This window comes from Lutjanus erythropterus, chromosome 17, assembly GCF_056507025.1.
Source record: "Lutjanus erythropterus isolate fLutEry1 chromosome 17, fLutEry1.hap2, whole genome shotgun sequence".
Lineage (NCBI taxonomy): Eukaryota > Metazoa > Chordata > Actinopteri > Lutjaniformes > Lutjanidae > Lutjanus > Lutjanus erythropterus.
Window position 1 is genome coordinate 222,501 of NC_139333.1, and position 21,876 is coordinate 244,376.

General features: G+C 41.8%; 1 protein-coding gene across 1 annotated transcript in view; it reads right to left on the reverse strand.

The window, feature by feature from the left end:
- The window catches only part of acta2 (actin alpha 2, smooth muscle), a 10,740-nt gene extending 684 nt beyond the window's left edge, over window positions 1-10,056 (reverse strand). The window contains exons 1-9 of the mRNA XM_084741445.1: window positions 9,902-10,056; window positions 5,429-5,611; window positions 4,142-4,270; window positions 3,924-4,034; window positions 3,060-3,144; window positions 1,342-1,503; window positions 1,064-1,255; window positions 716-897; window positions 1-124 (exon numbers count right to left, since the gene is read on the reverse strand). The exon at window positions 1-124 is cut by the window's left edge and continues 684 nt beyond it. Coding sequence (XP_084597571.1) covers window positions 1-124; window positions 716-897; window positions 1,064-1,255; window positions 1,342-1,503; window positions 3,060-3,144; window positions 3,924-4,034; window positions 4,142-4,270; window positions 5,429-5,557 — 1,114 coding nt within the window. The 5' untranslated portion in view covers window positions 5,558-5,611; window positions 9,902-10,056. The remainder of the gene's footprint in view (window positions 125-715; window positions 898-1,063; window positions 1,256-1,341; window positions 1,504-3,059; window positions 3,145-3,923; window positions 4,035-4,141; window positions 4,271-5,428; window positions 5,612-9,901) is intronic.
- Window positions 10,057-21,876: the final 11,820 nt, after the last annotated feature.

Sequence of the window (21,876 nt, forward strand, 5' to 3'; positions counted from 1 at the left end):
CGATGGAGGGTCCGGCCTCGTCGTACTCCTGCTTACTGATCCACATCTGCTGGAAGGTGGAGAGGGAGGCGAGGATGGAGCCGCCGATCCACACCGAGTACTTCCTCTCTGGGGGGGCGATGATCTGCGGGGGGGAGGAGGACATTTAAACTCTTTTTTATTGGATATCAGTTAGTTTTTCTTTTTAATGTAAAAGTGCTTCTGTTTTCCCTCTTTAATTAAAAAATGATATACGTGTAAATTAAGGGGAATTTCTTGTAAACTTGTTAGTGTGACTTATTTTCACTTTTCACAGTCTGCGTATTAATAAAATGTTTTAGTGTTTTTATCATTTTCATAATTATTTCAGTGTCTTAGTTAACTGTTAGCATCATTAGCTGCTCACTTAGTGTAGCACCAACGTTAGCCTGATGTCAGTTTAGCTAACGTTAATGAAACTTAAACATTGACTAACATTGTTCCATAAACATCCAAACAAATCTTTGAAAACACCGAAGCCACAAAAACAAACAAACCAAACTCCTGTGTTCTGTCAGCTAAAACGTCTGAGTTTATGAATGGAGTTTGGTTGGTTTGGAGATATTTGTCTGATAGAACGGTGGTTTCCTGTCAGAAAAGTCTGTCTGACAGAAAGATAAAGAGGAGAAAATATGACAGATGATTATAAACTGATGTAGATTTTCTCAGGTGTCTGAAATTGGTTCTGCACCCTCACCTTGATCTTCATGGTGCTCGGGGCCAAAGCCGTGATCTCCTTCTGCATGCGGTCTGCGATACCCGGGTACATGGTGGTTCCTCCGGACAGAACATTGTTGGCGTACAGGTCCTTACGGATGTCGATGTCACACTTCATGATGCTGTTGTAGGTCGTCTCATGGATACCTGCAGACTCCATACCTGCGGGACACGCAGGTGAGTCAACAGGTGAGTCAACAGGTGGACGGACAGGTAAGTTAACAGGTGGGTCAACAAGTGAACAGAAACAGACAGCAGGACAGGTGGACAGACAGGAAGATAGGTGAGTCAACAGGCCAACAGACAGGTGGACAGACAGGTGTCTAACCAATGAAGGAGGGCTGGAAAAGCGTCTCGGGGCAGCGGAACCTCTCGTTGCCGATGGTGATGACCTGTCCGTCAGGGAGCTCGTAGCTCTTCTCCAGAGAGGACGAGGTTGCTGCCGTCCCCATCTCGTTCTCAAAGTCCAGAGCGACGTAACACAACTTCTCCTTGATGTCTCGCACGATCTCTCTCTCCGCTGCGCAGACACAACACAACACACACAGTCAGACTCACGACCACGTTACCGTGTGACCTAAACATGTGGTAGTGATGATGTCATACCTGTGGTGACAAAGCTGTAGCCACGCTCCGTAAGGATCTTCATGAGGTAGTCTGTGAGGTCGCGACCCGCCAGGTCCAACCTCATGATGGCGTGAGGCAGAGCGTAACCCTCATAGATTGGCACGTTGTGGGTGACGCCATCGCCAGAGTCCAGAACGATACCTGAGACAGACAGACAGGAGACCAGACAGACGGGTTAGTGAGACAGACGGACAGGAGACCAGACAGACGGGTTAGTGAGACAGACGGACAGGAGACCAGACAGACGGGTTAGTGAGACAGACGGACAGGAGAATGGACAGACAGGTTAGTGAGACAGACGGACAGGAGACCGGACAGACGGGTTAGTGAGACAGACGGACAGGAGAATGGACAGACAGGTTAGTGAGACAGACGGACAGGAGAATGGACAGACGGGTTAGTGAGACAGACGGACAGGAGAATGGACAGACGGGTTAGTGAGACAGACGGACAGGAGAATGGACAGACGGGTTAGTGAGACAGACGGACAGGAGAATGGACAGACAGGTTAGTGAGACAGACGGACAGGAGAATGGACAGACGGGTTAGTGAGACAGACGGACAGGAGAACAGACAGACGGGTTAGTGAGACAGACGGACAGGAGAATGGACAGACAGGTTAGTGAGACAGACAGACAGGAGAATGGACAGACGGGTTAGGGAGACAGACGGACAGGAGAATGGACAGACAGGTTAGTGAGACAGACAGACAGGAGAATGGACAGACGGGTTAGTGAGACAGACGGACAGGAGACCGGACAGACGGGTTAGTGAGACAGACGGACAGGAGACCGGACAGACGGGTTAGTGAGACAGACGGACAGGAGACCGGACAGACGGGTTAGTGAGACAGACGGACAGGAGAATGGACAGACGGGTTAGTGAGACAGACGGACAGGAGAATGGACAGACGGGTTAGTGAGACAGACGGACAGGAGAATGGACAGACGGGTTAGTGAGACAGACGGACAGGAGAATGGACAGACAGGTTAGTGAGACAGACGGACAGGAGACCAGACAGACGGGTTAGTGAGACAGACGGACAGGAGACCAGACAGACGGGTTAGTGAGACAGACGGACAGGAGACCGGACAGACGGGTTAGTGAGACAGACGGACAGGAGACCAGACAGACAGGTTAGTGAGACAGACAGACAGGAGAATGGACAGACGGGTTAGTGAGACAGACGGACAGGAGAATGGACAGACGGGTTAGTGAGACAGGTTAGAGGATTAAAGACATCTTATATTGAGCGTTCCAAACATTTTAAATAAGAGGACAAAGTTGATAACTAGAGAAGGACACTGCTGAAGGACGTGTGGTGTGAATGCTGGACGTTGAAAGGCTAAACTGCAGTAAAGTTGAATAATCAATGTATAAAATATATGTAACATTATGGAGTTTATGTCTTAACGTATGAATGATGGATCGAACCACATTTCTGGTTTAATTTGTATTTTCAAGCAGTTGAATAAATATGAAGAGCTGGAAAGAATCGAATTCATATGAATGAGGTTTCATGAATCTCAAAATGTGTGAAAGACGTGGAACTTTATAAAGTTTGTGACATGACATCATAAAACATCTGTTGAAGTTTACTGTGAAGATGAAGATGAGGATGACGATGATGACAACAGACTGAGTGTAAAGACGAGCCGAACACAGGAGGAGGATGAAGAGGAGGAGTGTGGTCCAACCTGTGGTGCGTCCGGAGGCGTAAAGCGACAGGACGGCCTGGATGGCCACGTACATGGCAGGAACATTAAAGGTCTCGAACATGATCTGCACACAAACACAAACAATCGGGTTCTTTTCATATTTCACTCAGTCTGGACATTTAGAACAAAATCAGTCGTTTTTACTCTTCAGTTCTGCTGAAAACTATATTTTAAAGATCAAACTATTAAACCTCCTACTGATAAATAACTGATTAATAAAACAGTTTTATTAATGTGGACGTCGACTCTGTCAGATGGAAAATCATGTTGTACCTGTGAGTACCTGTGAGTAGTTGTGAGTAGTTGTGTGTACCTGTGTGTACCTGTGAGTACCTGTGTGTACCTGTGTGTACCTGTGTGTACCCGTGTGTACCTGTGTGTACCTGTGTGTACCTGTGTGTAGTTGTGTGTACCTGTGTGTAGTTGTGTGTACCTGTGTGTACCCGTGTGTACCCGTGTGTACCTGTGTGTACCTGTGTGTACCTGTGTGTAGTTGTGTGTACCTGTGTGTACCTGTGAGTACCTGTGTGTACCTGTGTGTACCTGTGTGTAGTTGTGTGTACCTGTGTGTAGTTGTGTGTACCTGTGAGTACCTGTGTGTACCTGTGTGTACCTGTGTGTAGTTGTGTGTACCTGTGAGTACCTGTGTGTACCTGTGTGTACCTGTGTGTAGTTGTGTGTACCTGTGTGTAGTTGTGTGTACCTGTGAGTACCTGTGTGTACCTGTGTGTACCTGTGTGTAGTTGTGTGTACCTGTGTGTAGTTGTGTGTACCTGTGTGTACCTGTGAGTACCTGTGTGTACCTGTGTGTACCTGTGTGTACCTGTGTGTAGTTGTGTGTACCTGTGTCATCTTCTCCCTGTTGGCTTTGGGGTTGAGTGGAGCTTCAGTCAGCAGGGTGGGATGTTCCTCTGGAGCCACTCGCAGCTCGTTGTAGAACGAGTGATGCCAGATCTGACCAATCACAGAACACATCATCATCATCATCATCATCATCATCATCGTCGTCGTCGTCGTCGTCAGAGTAATAAGATAGCAGAGGAAGATGAAGATGTGCTGACCTTCTCCATGTCGTCCCAGTTGGTGATGATTCCGTGTTCGATGGGATATTTCAGGGTGAGGATTCCTCTTTTACTCTGAGCCTCGTCTCCAACATAACTGTCCTTCTGCCCCATACCCACCATCACTCCCTGAGAGACACAGACAGGTCAGAGACACAGACAGGTCAGAGACACAGACACAGACAGAGACACAGACAGGTCAGAGACACAGACACAGACAGAGACACAGACACAGACAGGTCAGAGACACAGACAGGTCAGAGACACAGACAGAGACAGAGACACAGACACCGACAGGTCAGAGACACAGACACAGACAGGTCAGAGACACAGACAGGTCAGAGACACAGACAGAGACAGAGACACAGACACCGACAGGTCAGAGACACAGACACAGACAGGTCAGAGACACAGACAGGTCAGAGACACAGACACAGACAGGTCAGAGACAAAGACAGGTCAGAGACACAGACACAGACAGAGACACAGACAGGTCAGAGACACAGACACAGACAGAGACACAGACACAGACAGGTCAGAGACACAGACAGAGACAGAGACACAGACAGGTCAGAGACACAGACACAGACAGAGACACAGACACAGACAGGTCAGAGACACAGACAGAGACATGTCTGGCTCCACACTTGCTCATTGTTCCATTGGGGTAAAAATGTCCCCGCCTTGTTTGAATTTCTTTAAACCAATCACAAACGTCTTGGGCGGAGCTAAGCCCAGGATGCAGCGATGGTGCCAGTGCACAGTAGGAACTTGTTTTAAAGGAACGTTTGCAGGTTGGGAGTCGAGCTCCGATATTAAAATGATGACATCACTGCAGAAGAAAGGCTAACAGCTGTTAGCTCGTTTAGCGTCTCAGGTGATAATTTGCTGTTTCTCACATGTAGGTTGCAGCTCTGAGGTTGTTCTTGTTTCCTGTGGACTTTGAAAACACAGACCTATAACATATATATAACCTATATATAACATATGTATAACCTATATATAACATATGTATAACCTATGTATAACCTATATATAACCTATGTATAACCTATATATAACCTATGTATAACCTATATATAACCTATGTATAACCTATATATAACCTATATATAACATATGTATAACCTATCTGACCTCAGAGACCAGTCTGCTCATCAGCAGCTACATCTGTTAGTGAATAAACACAGTATGGAGGCTGCAGATATCACTGTTAGCATTAGCATTAGCATGTGTGTGTGTGTGTGTGTGTGTGTGTGTGTGTGTGTGTGTGTGTGTGTGTGTCACCTGGTGCCTGGGCCGGCCCACGATGGAGGGGAAAACGGCTCTGGGGGCGTCGTCCCCGGCGAACCCGGCCTTACACAGACCGGATCCATTATCACAGACCAGAGCGGTGCTCTCCTCATCATCACACATGACTGCAGGGGGCGCTGTGGGCGGGCGACGACACTACAACACCGACAAGTCACACTGTCAGAGAGAGACAGACAGGTTGATTATTGGTTATTGATAAAGACAAACATTTTGCCACTGAGACAAAACAAACATATTTTTATTTAAAACGTTTTAAAACAAATAAAGTTGATATTAATTTAGTTCATCATGTTTTAACTCTCACACAATGCATGCTGGGAAGTCTGCTGACATGCTGATCATGTTTCTTTACAAACTGAATTTAATGAGTTGATTGAACTCTGCACAGTTCATTATTAAAGCTAGAAGAACTCATGTTTTTAAGTTCTGAAGTTGAATTTATGTCAGTCACTAAAACTTGAATATTTGTGTTAATGAGAAAATATGAGTTGAGTCACTAAACTCATTTATAAATTCAATTATTTGAAAAAGAAAAAGAAAAAAGAATCAAACTGATGAAATGATCCTATCAGGTTGATTCAGTGAAGACGGACACAGTAGCAGTTGACTCCATTACCCAGAAGCCCCATGCAGGGTCAGAACTCACTGATTGTGATGGTTTGTTGTGCATTCAAGTGCTGTCAGAATAATCAGAAAAATGAGTTTCTGACTGGGAAAATTCACTGAATGCCTCCTCAAGTCATCAGAATGTTGTGATTCGACTTGTTGATGTTGTTTACACACAAACACACCAATGAGGATCAATTAGAGAAGTGATTGATTATCATGAACACTGATAACAAGTCAGATAAAAACTGATCTGAGTGGTTGACTGATGCAGCGTTCGTGTCCACATTATGACTTAAAGTTCAGGAACAACTCAGGAAACAAGACCATCAGAGGAGCACCTGAATGCAACACGCAAACTTTAACAGTTTATTCATCAATAAAATCATTTAAGTCACTTTTCAAGTAAAAATGTAGAATGTTGGTTCAGGCCGTTTTCTTTGTTCTCTTGTTCTGAGGAGACGTGTCCTCAGAACAGGAGAACGTAAAAGTACGAAAGTACAGTTAAATCAAATAAATGAATAAAAGCTGCATGTTGGTGTGAAAAAAGAACAAAAAGTTTTCTGATGTAAAATAAATGAGAACCCAGAGGGTGTCCACACAGTTTTGGCCACATCAGTCTGAAACTGTCATAAAATCAATAATCTATAAGTGATCAGAGATGTGAGGTTTCTAACAGTCTGAATCACATCACCAAACATGGAGCTGTGAGGTTTCTGTCCAAGCCAACAACAAGGCACTCTGGGAAAACTTCCTAATATGGTCATGAAGCAGCAGCGTCGTCCTGCCTGTGTTTGGTATGCTCGCTCGCCCTCTCTCTCCCTGTGTCCACTCTGCCTCTCTCACCCTCTCTCTCTCTCTTCAGTCCATATTTAGTCAGTAAATTTGGGATCAAACATCAATCAGATGTGATCAGATGAGGCTGTGGGCTCACTAAAGGAACAGTCTGCTGTTTTTATGGGGGATTAATTTAATACATTAGTTTAAAAATGATTGTATTAGAGAGGAGGAAAATTTATTTTGCATTTTCACAATAAAGTTGAAACGGTGTTTCCAAATCTTCCTCATGTCTGACACAAATACAGACTGGATCCTACTGAAGACAAAAATATTAAAACTCCTCACAAATAAGAAGTTTTATGTTTCAAACTTTCATGAGACAAACTGGAGGACGTCTGTGCTTCTGTTGGGACGATCTGCAGCAGCGGACTGATTCACATTTGGTGTCAATGTTACAATGAAGAAAATCATTAAATAGAAAGTGCTAATTATAAATATAAAAACACTTGACATGTGTAATATATGCTGTTTAGTTTATTTCTCTCTTTACATCCTGTTTGAATGTCTTTTTTTAATGGTTTAATGTGATTTTTAGATAAATTTTCCTTCAGGAAGACGTCTGCACAGCTTTTATGTGACTGTGATGATTTATGAATTTTGAATTCATTAAAAAAAAAAAAAAAATTTTAAATTCAAATCTTGCTCCAACCTTAAAGTTTTAATATCTTGTTTTATTTTATTTTAGTTTATTTCTCTCTTACAGTGAGTTTATAACAAGTTATAAACAGTCTCTATATGAGCATCATAAGAAGATTGTCTGTTTCTATAAAGTTATTTTGAATGTCTGTATTTATATTTTGACAGTCAGTCGTACATCAAACAATCAAAAAGAAGCAGGAGGAGATTTTTTTTTCTTTTTTCATCATTTGAAACATCTCACATGTTAGCTGCTTCAGCCAATGAAGACCTCAACTCCCATAATGCAACATGTTTCACAGCATCATCAAACTACATCCTTTGTTGTTATTGTTGTGATGAGAGAGACCCCTGGTGGCAGAACTGATGTATTTCACATTTAAAGGCAAAACGTTCAGAAAAATTTTCAGGATTTTTCTCCAAAACAGGAAATCATTTTGAAGTTGGGGTTTGTGGATGTTCACGGGAATTTTCAGCCAGAACAGAAAACTGTCAGGAAGGACTTTAGTTTAGTTTTTCCGTCAGTTTTACACCTTCAGGTTCGTGAAGAAGAAATAATTTGGTGCTGGAGACATTTTACCAAACAAAACATGTGAGTCTGACGTCCTTCAGCTGTCAGCAGCGTCTGCTTCGTCAAATCTACAGATTCTACCTTTAAGTTTTAAGCTACTAAAATTATTTATGAGATGAATCAGAAGTTTCAAAATGACACCAACAAAACTTTTTATTTTACATGCAGAAATAATCCTTCATTGAAAACAATTTCTGCATGTTTTTACTGGTTTTCATCATTTGTAGCTGTATGGTGTTGTGTTCACTGCCCCCTGCTGGTTGGATGTTTAACATCTGTCTGACAGCAGCTGGTCTCTGATGATACTTTACTGAATTATACATAAATTAAAAATGTTGATCATATTACTATTTTCAGTCCTGATGGTGCGATGGATCACATTGATCAGTTCAGAGCTGATCAAGATCAAATGTGTCTTTATGTTGTTTTAAAAATCTTTTTGTTGTTTCAACACACGCTGAGAACGCTACTATCAATAACAGATCAATAAGTCTGATCAAAACAAAAAATCTGAACTCCAGATTCATATTCTGGCTGTTTCCTTGGTGATGAAGACCATGAGATGTGGTCAAAAGTTAATCATGTTAATGTTTAAATTTATTTGTCAAACTTTTATTTAAATTAAACATTAAAATCACGAAATCATCAGAATAGAAATATCAGAGATAATTGACCTTTAAAAAGTCAAACTGCTCCTCTGGGCTTCCATAGTTTGGTGTTTAAATGTCGACTGAACGGAGGAAACAAGACCTGATGACAAATGTGTTCAGGCAGCTCTGAGTGTTCGCCTGCCAGTCAGCACTCAGGACACAGAAACCGTTCAGTCAGCGCTGAGACAGTGACACCAAACACACCTCAACACCTGCCAGACTCAACTCAACCAAAGTCCGGTCAAAAAAACTCAGACTTTTAACGTCCACTCGTCAGGACACCGACAGTCTGTGAACCAGCAGCAGCTCCTGAAGAGACGCCGTCAGTCTGTGAACATCAGTGATTCTGTTTCCTCGAACGTCTTTCAACAGAATCTGAAGCTGAAACAAACTGTGACTCTGCACACCGACAAGAAAACTTCAACACTAAAATCAGCAAAAATATGAATGGAGTCTGGTGTGGCTCCGTTTGACTCTACAAGTTCAGCAGGTGCAGCAGGAGGGAGAGGAAAATACCTCAGCAGGAGGAGAAGAGGGGAGGTGTAGGAGAGGGAGATGGAAGGAGAAACAGATCTGAGGAGGAGACAGTGATGGAGGAGGAGATGAAGGAGAGAGGAGCAGAGAGAAGAAATAAGACAGAAGACAAAGCTGAGGAGGTGATAAAAGGAGACTTTTTCCACAGTTTAACTGAGAGAAGAGAAGCAGAAGAGAAAGGAGGTGAAATAGGAAGTGAGATGTTCTACGAGAGGACAAAAGAGGTGATGGAAAGGACGTGATGAGGAGGTTCAGGGGTAGATAAGATTAACAAAGAGGAGCTTTGAGGAGTAAGAGGAGGTGAAAATTTGAGAGCTTTCTACAGCTGAAACAAGGAGCAGAGAGGAGAAGAGGTGGAAGATGTGATGAAGGAGGAAAGGAGCAGGTGGAGGAGAAATAAGGCTAAAAAACACAAAGACGAAGAGGTGAAAGAGGAGAAAGTAGGAGACATTCTGTCACAGTGAGACGAGCAGAGAGGAGGTGAGTGTTACACTCAGAGGAGGGGAGGTGAGACAGAAGAAGACATTTTTGACAGTTTTGTCTCAGTGACAGTGAGGAACAGAGAGGAGGTGATGTGATGAGGAGGAGGTGATGAAGAGGAGGTCTTACCGTGCGGTGCAGGGCCTGCTGGGACGTGAGGGGGGGCAGGACAGAAGTGAGAGTGTGAGGAGCTGCGACCGAGTTTATCAACCCACCACCTCCTCCATCCATCCCTCCATCCCAAACAAGGACGGGGCCTCCTCCTCCTCTTCCTCCTCCTCCTCCTCCTCCTCTTCCTCCTCCTCTTCCTCCCTGCCTCCTGCTCCTCTGCTCCCTCTCTGATTCCTTATAGGGCAGGCCCTGAGGGAAGCAGCCAATCAGACGGCTCACGGCGCCACAAGACTTTCTCCCATCATTCACTGCATTCCACAGAGAGACAGACGGACAGAGAGACAGAGTGAGAGACAGACAGGATGGAGAGAGAAACAGACAGGACAGAAAGACAGAGACAGACAGGATGGAGAGAGAAACAGACAGGATAGAAAGACAGAGACAGACAGGACAGAGAGAGAAACAGACAGGACAGAGAGACAGAGACAGACAGACAGGATGGAGAGAGAAACAGACAGGACAGAAAGACAGAGACAGACAGGACAGAAAGACAGAGACAGACAGGACAGAGAGAGAAACAGACAGGACAGAGAGACAGAGACAGACAGACAGGATGGAGAGAGAAACAGACAGGACAGAAAGACAGAGACAGACAGGACAGAAAGACAGAGACAGACAGGATGGAGAGAGAAACAGACAGGACAGAAAGACAGAGACAGACAGGATGGAGAGAGAAACAGACAGGACAGAGAGACAGACAGCGAGACAGAGACAGATAGGACAGAAAGACAGACAGGACGGAGAGAGAAACAGGCGGACAGAGAGAGACAGATTAGATACTACCATTTCCTATGCTAGCTGTTTGTTGCTACATTAGCTACTAGTTTCTCTCTGCTTCCATTTTTGTGCTAAGCTAGGCTAAACATGCTGACATACACTGATCAGCTGTTTGTAGTCATCATAACATGAACTCACCACAAACATCGAGCTTAAACCCAAGAGTCGAAAAAATGCCTTTTTAATCCTTTTAGCTCACGTCACCAGTCATTCATGGCGGCCATTTTGTCCCGACGTTGTCCCGCTGTTCTTCAGGTTGTTTCAACGTTGAGAATCAGAACAGATGGTTTTCATTTCATCACTTCCTGTTCGATCAGCAACTGAAAACACAATGACAGAAAACATCTGGAGGGACATCAGGACAAATTTCAAGATAAAAGTACAGATTTCATAACGCTAACATTCAACCACTTCCTAGCTAATGTTACTGTTTGATGGTGTCACAGGGTGAAACAGGAAAGACGTACATTTATTCTGAAATATCAACACACATCTGAGACACATTTATTAAAACCTGTAAGTAAAACTCACTGGACGCAATGAAGCTAATGTAGGCTAATGTTAGCATTAGCTGTCCTGCTGTCTCTGGTTCTGTGATAAACCAGACTGTTATTTTGTTCTAAGCTAACACACTGCTAACTCTGTTTTCACTGATTAGCCTATGAACTTGGACAGGAGACAGAAGGACAGTTAACTGATTATATCCACTCAGTTTTACTTACAGGCTTCAGAATAAATTTACATCTTTCCTGTTGTTTCATGTAGCACTGTGACATGGTACTGTTAGCTAGGAAGTGGCTGAATGCTAATGTTCAGTGGCTAACAATGTTAGCTTCAGTGGCTAACATTAGCTTTCGGAGGGAGAAAGTCATGATGTCACTAACATGATCTCTGGACATGATCTGGACTTTCATGTCAGATTTCAAAGACAATTAAAACATTATTTGTCTTTTGTCTCTGTCCACTGCTCATATTTTTTCATCCACCAGCGTCTCTGTTGGACGGACCGTCCTCTGACTCAGTGTTCTCAGCTGACTTGGATCCTCTGGTGTTTCTTTCTCAGCTGTGTCTCCGTCTGTGTCTCTGTCCATCGCTGACTGGTTAACACTCATTACTATGAGCAGGACAGAGCTCGTCTCCACCAGAACCTAAGGGACGTCCCTGTCTCTGACATGTCTGTCTCTGACATCGCCGTCCTCCATACTCACCAACCTTGAGATCTCAAAAAAAGAAAATTAGAAACCAAAGTGGAGGTTCAGAAAGAAACGACGTTTATCGACTTTGTTTCCTGCAGTCTGGTGACTTTTAAAGAATGAAACGTAACAAGACAGTAAAGACGTAACGAGATTAAAAGACAAAAAAAGACATAAAAGATAAAAAAAGATGTAAGGGACGTAACAAGATAAAAAAAAAGACATAACAAGACAAAAAAGACAGCAAGATCTAAAAAGACAAAAGAAGACATAAAAGACATAAAAGACAAAAAATACATAACAGAGACATTCATGAGGTGTTGATATAAAAAATTACAACAATGAAGCTTTAATGATGTAAAGTCACATTGAGCTCATTATCATAATTAATTTGTCCATAAAATCACCTGCAGTCATCACTTCCTGTCTCTCTCACCTCCTCATATGGCTGTGTAGCATGTTCATTCACACGCACACACACACACACACACACACACACACACACACACACACACACACACACACACACACACACACCTCAGCAGTGTGCCAAAACAATGACATCATCAGTTTACATGATGTACACCTCGATCCCCTTGTGAGGACACGTCCCAGACCGTCCTGAACACACACACACACACACACACACACACACACACACACACACACACACACACACACACACAGTGATTAGACTCATCCCCATGTTAGGACGACAGGACTGAGACTCTGCTGGACATTAAAGGACTAATCTGCCTCTTTTAAACCCCTCAGTGTCTGCAGACCTGTACGTGTGGACACATTTATAAAGACTACACTTTTTGTTTTTGGACATTTCTTTGCAGTGTGTGGTGTTGTCCATCATGGGACAGTTTTCTGTCAGACGTCCTGACCGTTCAGTCTGGGACTGCTGGAGTCTGAACTGTCAGATTTCACTGCAGCTTTTATACAAACTGATGCATGTTGTCATGTTTTAGCAGCAAATGAAAACTGCATAAAAAGTTGTTCTGTTTTTTTTTTTGTATAATTCATGAAAAATCAAAGGCAGCTTGTTCCAGGAGAATAAGAGCGTTCTGTGTTCTGAGTGTTCTGTGTTCTGAGTGTTCTGAGTGTTCAGAGTGTTCTGTGTTCTGAGTGTTCTGAGTGTTCTGTGTTCTGAGTGTTCTGTGTTCTGAGTGTTCTGAGTGTTCTGTGTTCTGAGTGTTCTGAGTGTTCTGAGTGTTCTGTGTTCTGAGTGTTCTGAGTGTTCTGAGTGTTCTGTGTTCTGAGTGTTCTGAGTGTTCTGTGTTCTGAGTGTTCTGTGTTCTGAGTGTTCTGAGTGTTCTGTGTTCTGAGTGTTCTGAGTGTTCTGAGTGTTCTGTGTTCTGAGTGTTCTGAGTGTTCTGTGTTCTGAGTGTTCTGTGTTCTGAGTGTTCTGAGTGTTCTGTGTTCTGAGTGTTCTGAGTGTTCTGTGTTCTGAGTGTTCTGAGTGTTCTGTGTTCTGAGTGTTCTGTGTTCTGAGTGTTCTGAGTGTTCTGTGTTCTGAGTGTTCTGAGTGTTCTCCACATTACAAAACTTCTAATAAAACCTGCTTCACTTGTGAATGAAGACGTACAGCTGGGACAAGAAAAATATCAAATCAATCAAAGACAGACGAAAAAGACATAAAAGACATAACAAGACAAAAAAGACATAAAAGACATAACAAGACAAAAAAGACATAAAAGACATAATGTGTCTGATCATGACACTTTATGTATTTTGAACATGCAAACACCACAGCACAGACAGATGTTGGACAATCCTGTGTCCACCACTGATCCATTGAGACAGACGTGCCAATAAACAGTTGTCAGTACTGTTGATGAAGACAGACGAAGACGAAGACGAAGACGAAGACGAAGACGAAGACGTACTCATTTAAAACGTTTGACAGTAGGTTGGAACCTTTCAAGGTTTAATAACCAGGAGTTTGATCTTTAAGTAAAAATCAAAACACAGCTTTGTCTCAGTTCTGAGGAATGAGTGGAATGATTATGAGTAAACACAGAGAGCCGCTGAGGATGATGGGAATGTTTGTAGTTCTGCAGGTTATTTGGATGTAAATTCAGAAATTCAGATCAGAAATATTTATTTGACGTGTCAGCTGTTGTTTTCTTTGTCATCTGGTGAACATGAGGACGTCTTCAGTTCAATCTGAGCTGCTGTCAGACACACACACACACACACACACTCTGAGTGTGTGTGTGTGTGTGTGTGTGTGTGTGTGTGGTCCATCTCCTTAAAAAGACACACAGGGAGGAGGGAGGACTAGACGAGACAGCAGCAGAAGAAGAAGACTACATGTGTCTGAACATTTACCACAATTCTTCTTCTTCTCTTATTTGTTTCTAAAAATGTCTTTTTAAAGTCACAAAACATTTATTCAGAAATATGAATACAGAAAAATATTGTTGCAAAATATTTATATTGAAGAAACTGAAAATGATTTAAAATTATCAATTAATGAATCCTGTCACAATCAGTCAATCTGACAATAATTTTCCCACTAATCAATTCAATGTTTGGTCCATAAAATGTCAGAAAATGATCAAAGTCCAAGATGACGTCCTCTTGTTTTGTCCACAGCTCAAAGATCATCACTTTCCTGTCAGAGAGGAATAAACAAAACAGAAAATATTCACATTGAAGAAACTGAAATCAGAGAATTTTAAAATGTATTAAAAATGTCTCAAAGTGATTAATCAATTATCAGATTAGATTTAATGGCTGATTATTAATTGATTAGTTGTTATATGTTTTGTTTCATACTTGTTGTGCACAATCGTCCCGTCTGTCCTGTGTGATGTCCTCTGATGATCCTCCAGTCAATCGTCTTTTCTGTCTTATTGTTTCTTCTGTTCAGGTTGAAATCAGTCTTGATGTCTGAAGGCGGCACACAATGATGCAAAATAATCAATAATCAATAATTCACCTCAGAGTCATTCAAACTAAAGTAACGAGTCTGTTTCAAAAATGTGAGGAGGAGAAAGTTCAGATATTTGAGTTCAGATGTCAGAAAAATAAAAACTGAAGTAAAATACAGATTCATGAAAACTACTGAAGTACAGTAACTAAGTATTTGTACTCAGTTACTTCACAACTCCTTCTTTTGGGTTAGTCTTATAGAAACTAGATCAAATTTATGTTAAAAATGTAAATAGTCTTATTTTTCATTTTGACCCACTGATGCAGCTGATGGATCAGAGGTGCAGGTTCACAGTCCAGTGTCCAGCTGCTCGTGTCCTGTTCGTGACAAGTTATGACAGGTTATGACAAGTTATGACAGTTTCTCTGTGGTCATATCGTTCAACTCTTAGACGATAAGTTTTTATCAATCAATCTGTTGTGTCTTTTCGGTCTGAGGACGTGTTAGACAGTCTGAGACATGGACCTGAGGCGAGAGGCATCAACCACAACTCCCAGGGTGCATGTCACCGACAAAGAGCCAATCATAGGTTAGCAGCGAGCTGAAGCTGATCAAACAGTTTGATTGTCTGTGTCCGTCTCTGTCAGTGCAGCTGCTGAGGCTCATGGGTATCGTAGTGTTCTGAGGAGGAATGTGTGAGGACGGAGGAGACGACGGAGACTCACTCAGGTTCTCCTTAAAAGGAAACTTTACTATGAGGAAAACAAAACATCCTCCATCAGAGACACTCCCACTGTCCTCCTCTGTCCTCCTCGTCTGCAGGAGAACCCCTCTGAGGAACTAGAACCAGAACATGAAGAAGCAGAGGAGGAACAGACGAGACAGCATAAAACATGAAACAACAGACAGCAGAGAGACATGTCTGTGTCTCCAACTCCAAAAAAGGAAGATGGTCAGTAAATAAGAGGAGCTGCTGCCTGGTCCTCCTCCTCCTCCTCCTCCTCCTCTTCCTCCTCCTCCTCGTCTCATGTAAGGAGAGGAAACATGGTGGGTGTGGTCAGTCTGTGTACTGTAGTATATCTGTGTGTGTGTGTGTGTGTGTGTGTGTGTGTGTGTGTGTGTGTGTGTGTGTGTGTGTGTGTGTGTGTGTGTGTGTGCTGTCCTTCATGTCCTTGTTTAGTTGTAGTTGATCTGAGCTCCTCCTTCATACCTTCACTTACTGATTCACATCATTATTCACACTCAGTGCAACTCAGCGCACATTAATGTACACACACACACACACACACACACACACACACACACACACACACACAGAGAGAGAGAGAGAGAGAGAGAGAGAGAGAGAGAGAGAGAGAGAGAGTTAGCTGTTAGCTTAGCTTGTCCTAAAGGTTAGGTTTGTTTCAGACTCACTGCTAACACTTCATAGAGACAGCAGTACTGGACACTTCCTGTCCCGTTAGCACGACAGGCTAACATCAAAATTAGCTTTGCAGTGTCAGTCTGGTGTAACTGGACCATCATGTTCAGTCATGAAATAAATGATAAATGTTAAAGGAGCTGTTTTTAGCTCACTGATGCTACAGAAAGTGTTATTACACTGAATATTACACTGGGTACTTTACACATACTTTAAACGATGGAAGACAAAACAGAATAAAAATACTTAACCTCTGAAACAACATAAGACTGTCATTACACTGTCATAACCATGTCACAACAAAGTCTCTATGAATGAGTATGATTTGGTCAGTTATGTCACCCTTGATGCAAATTTGATGTCTTTGCTATGACAACTTGACATAATCAACCATAAAGAAAATGTTTAGCTTCATGTGTTAACATGACATTAAACTAATTAAATTAAATTTAAGTGTAACAATGTTTTCCCTCCAGTAAAGTGGTATATTTGGACCTGTCATAAAGATGGCATTAAGTGTTATAAGGCAAGTTTAACACAGAGTACAGGAACAAGGTGGTTTAGCTGACAGAGTTAGCCGAAGGACAGATAGCTGTTAACTAGTTTGCTTGTTGTTCCAGTAAGCTAACTTCTGTCTGTGGCTGGTGTTAGCTAGTTAGCTTGGTTAGCTGTGGAGCTAGCGGGCTAATTAGCTGCCAAGAGTCAAATCCAGCAATAAAACCATCTCAGGGCTGTCTTCTTGTCCTCAAACTGTCCACTGTCTGTCTCTGAGATCCCAATCTGGTCTGATTCAACTAGTTTTATAACATTTAAAGTTGTAATAACAACAACGTCTCACAGTCAAAAACATTCATAAATTATAAAAGAAATAAATAAATCATGCACATCATTTCAAATGAAGTGTTACTTAATATTTTCTTCAGCTTTTATTTTGTCTGTCATAGTTGAAAAAATTGTGTTTAAGTATCTAATATATCATTCATTTTGAAAAAGCTGTCCCTGTGTCTTCTCCCGCCAGCTAAAATCTTTTGCTAACACTGGTTAATTACAAATAGCTATGTAGTAGTGTATAGCTAGTGTAGTTAGCAAACAGCTGCCTTCAGGTAAGCTAACTGTCTGCAGCTACATATTTACTCTTAATGAAAATAACAGATTACTGGTGATTTGTAGCAGCTGTGACATGAGTCAGCTAATAGACTGAGCTAAAGTCTCGTAGCATCAGTTTCCTGCAGGCTGTGTGCTAAGCTACGCTAAACTCTGCCTCGTTTGAATGATGAGCAGCAGCTCTTAATGTTTCACACACATTTTATTTTCATGATCAATCACTGGGTGTATTTTTTATATTTTACAGTCACAGAAGCATCAACATGTTTCAGTCGACTCCACCTGCTGCACACACACACACACACACACACACACACACACACACACACACACACACACACACACACACACACACACACTGTGTCTGGACTTTGACCGAAAATGGGAAAACAGCTGGACTCCTTACAGGGACGTCTGAAACTGTTTCTGATTGGCCAACTAACATCAACACACAGCGAGCCGCTCGCAACCAGCTCAGGAATGTGTGTGTGTGTGTGTGTGTGTGTGTGTGTGTGTGTGTGTGTGTGTGTGTGTGTGTGTTCATCTTTTCTTTCTGTTTATGGCAGCAGGACACTAGAGGAGGACGGAGTACTTAGATCATGTAGTACTACCACAAATACTTCAGTCCTGGACGTGTCTGTCCTGAATGTGTCTGTGTTGGACATGTCTGTCCTGGATGTGTCTGTCCTGGACGTGTCTGTCCTGGTCGTGTCTGTGTTGGACGTGTCTGTGTTGGACATGTCTGTCCTGGATGTGTCTGTCCTGGACGTGTCTGTGTTGGTCGTGTCTGTCCTGGATGTGTCTGTCCTGGATGTGTCTGTCCTGGACGTGTCTGTCCTGGTCGTGTCTGTGTTGGACGTGTCTGTGTTGGACATGTCTGTCCTGGATGTGTCTGTCCTGGACGTGTCTGTGTTGGTCGTGTCTGTCCTGAATGTGTCTGTCCTGGACATGTCTGTGTTGGTCGTGTCTGTCCTGAATGTGTCTGTCCTGAACGTGTCTGTCCTGGACGTGTCTGTCCTGGTCGTGTCTGTGTTGGACATGTCTGTGTTGGACGTGTCTCTGTTGGTCGTGTCTGTCCTGAATGTGTCTGTCTTGGACGTGTCTGTCCCGGTCGTGTCTGTGTTGGACATGTCTGTCTTGAACGTGTCTGTCCTGCACGTGTCTGTCCTGAATGTGTCTGTCCTGGACGTGTCTGTCCCGGTTGTGTCTGTGTTGGACGTGTCTGTGTTGGTCGTGTCTGTCCTGGATGTGTCTGTCCTGGTCGTGTCTGTGTTGGACGTGTCTGTGTTGGTCGTGTCTGTCCTGGATGTGTCTGTCCTGGTCGTGTCTGTGTTGGACATGTCTGTGTTGGTCGTGTCTGTCCTGAATGTGTCTGTCTTGGATGGAGTTCTTTGTGTTTCTGTCTGTGAACTGGTTCTGTAGAACGTCTTAGATTCAGGAGGTGTGGAGAACTGAAGGTTCTACTCTGACCGGACTGTAAAAGCAGGTTCTGTTTGTGGAGAACATGAACTCACTGACGTTCTCCTGTCAGCCTGTGTCTCCCCCTGCAGGACAAACTGAGTCCACGCAGAGATGAGCAGGATTTTAATTTAATGGATTTTAAATATGAATTTCATTCATTCGAAGTTTTGTGTAATTTGTTTTTTATTGCAGGAAAAACTCAGATGTGTTCTGTAACTAAATACTTTCAGAGTTTGTACTTGAAGATGTAGAAATACTTAAAATATTTATTGAATATGATCTTTTATTCTGAAAGTAGACACATCATTTATCTCCAGGTTTAAACTGTAGGAAAAAAAATGTCCAATCACTGGGCAGGCCTCGGGAGTAATAGATTACATGTAAAAGGATTAGGTAATTAGGATACAAAAAAGGTAACTGTATTTCTTTACAGTTACAGATAAAAAAGATGTAATCAGAATCAATCAATCAATCAATCAACTGAGCTCAACAAAGGAAGGAATAGTTGGACGAAGCAATAAACCAACATAAAACAATGAAATCTGTTATGAATTAATTATTAAATTCATCTGCAAATATTTGATAATCAATGAATCATTTTTTGTTTTAAAAAAGTAAAAAATCTCTGATTTCAGCTTCTTAAATGATTCAGGTTAAACTGAATTCTCAAAATATGCTCATATATATATATATATATATATATATATATATATATATATTACAAACACATAAATATAAAATGATATTTAAATTATATATAACAAGAAGAATTCTGTCAAAACAAATTCAACAGGTTTTCAGAGCTGAAGATAAAAAGTCAAACATTAATATAAATAATAAATCTGAAACAATATTAGAAACATTCAAATATAAAAATAGATCGAGTTGTATAGAAATAAACATGCAGGTCACGTGAGTCACGTCTGTTCCTGCAGTGACAGTCAGCAGCCTGCAGGTGGAGCTGCTCAACAACTTCTCACTTTGAGATGGTGGACGTCTCACCTGGACAGACAGGAGACAGTTTTAAATACATGTTTATATGTCATGGCTTTTTATTCTTTTATTCTAAATTATTTTTATGTCTATTTATTTAAATTATTATTATTTTTGTTTATTTATACTGACTTTTTTTCTTCTTCTTGTTTTTCATGTTTATATCTCATCAGCCTGAACTCGTCGACTACGATCTATGTTCACCTGAACTTTGTCTTTATTTTGTCTTGACTTTATTTTTATTTAGACTTTGTCTTTATTTTGTCTTGACTTTATTTTTATTTAGCCTTTGTCTTTATTTTGTCTTGACTTTATTTTTATTTAGCCTTTGTCTTTATTTTGTCTTGACTTTATTTTTATTTAGCCTTTGTCTTTATTTTGTCTTGACTTTATTTTTATTTAGACTTTGTCTTTATTTTGTCTTGTTCTCACTGTTCGACTTTCTGTTGCCTCCTGGGTGTTTATTATTGTTATTATTATTTTTATCATCATCATTATTATTACTATTATTATAGTATGTATAATATGTAGTAGTAGCAGTAGTAGTCGTAGTAGCAGTAGTAGTATTAGCAGTAGTAGTAGTACATTTGATTTCATCAGTCTGGAGTTCCCCAGAAATGGTATCAGTTGGACGGATGGTCACAGCAGGAAGTGAAATGAAAACATTCTCAGTGACCATTACGTCATCTCTCTCTCTCTCTCTCTCTCTCTCTCTCTCACACACACACACACACACACACACACACACACACACACACACAGAGCGAGCGAGAGAGAGAGAGGATTGTCCTGCCTTTCTAAATGTGTCTGGACTTTCCCTCTGATTTCCCAGAAGTCCTCCTGTTGGACTTTTGTTGGAAATCTGCGTCTGGATTCTGTTTAAAGTTTAAATAAAATTAAAATTTAAGTTTAGTTTAAAATGAACAATGAATAACTGAATAACTGACAGTGAAATCTGACCTCAGATCAGCATGTTTTTACTAACCGCTGAACGCTCCCCTCTACATCAGAGACACACATCTAACATGATGTCACGTCTTTGACCCGTGCAGAACCTTTGAACACGCTGGTAGAACGTGGTCACCAGGTGTTCACACGCTCAGCTGCTCACCTGGACACTCAACAAAAACTCACTTCAGATGAAAACGCAGACGGAAAACAACTTTACACTAAAATCTGTGAAATCCATTTTATTACTTCTGATGTTTGAATCAATGTTCTCCATGCTGACATGTGACATGTTCCGTGCGTTCTGATTGGTCTACATGTGAATAAAGTCCTCAGGTCCTGCTCACTGAAAACATGATGATTGTAGTTTTAAATTCTTGATTTCTCTTTGTTTACACAAATACTTTTTGTTGTGTTTATTTAACTGAATAAGTTTTTATAAATTATTTTATAGTTTGGAGTTACATGTATCTGCCCTACCAAGGAAAAGGGCAGGAACTTTTCACAGTGCAGAACTGAGACCTTTAAAGTTTTCTTGTTGTCGAGGCAGATAACTGGATATGTGTCAGTTTTATATCTTTATATCAGGTTATTGTTTATACGTATTAATCCTGACCTCTGATTTGACCTTTGACCTTATTTGGAAGTTCCTGTATTCTGCCTTTGCAGAGTGAACCAAAAAATATTGTTTCATACCAAAAAATATTGTCTCTCAGTTCTTTCTGCAGGTTCTCTCAGTTCTTTCTGCAGGTTCTCTCAGTTCTTTCTGCAGGTTCTCTCAGTTCTTTCTGCAGGCTTAAGTAAAGGTTGAATGAAGTCGTCGTGTCTGAACATGTGACTCACGTCACCCAGTTAAATTATTTGTTCTGAGAGCAGCTGCAGGTTAAAACAACACAGTGTGTGTGTGTGTGTGTGTGTGTGTGTGTTGGTGTGTGTGTTGGTGTGTGTGTGTGTGTGTGTGGGTGGAGGCGTGTCTCTGCAGGTCCAACATCACGTCCAGGAGACACGTGAGGAACAACACACATACGCTGAACACGATCAGTTTCAGCTGCAGAGGAACCGACACAGATGAGCAGAGAACCACAGACCTTATCTGTAGCTAGCTGTGCTAGTGTCTCTGACTCGTCGTCCTCGTGGCTGCTCTCGATGT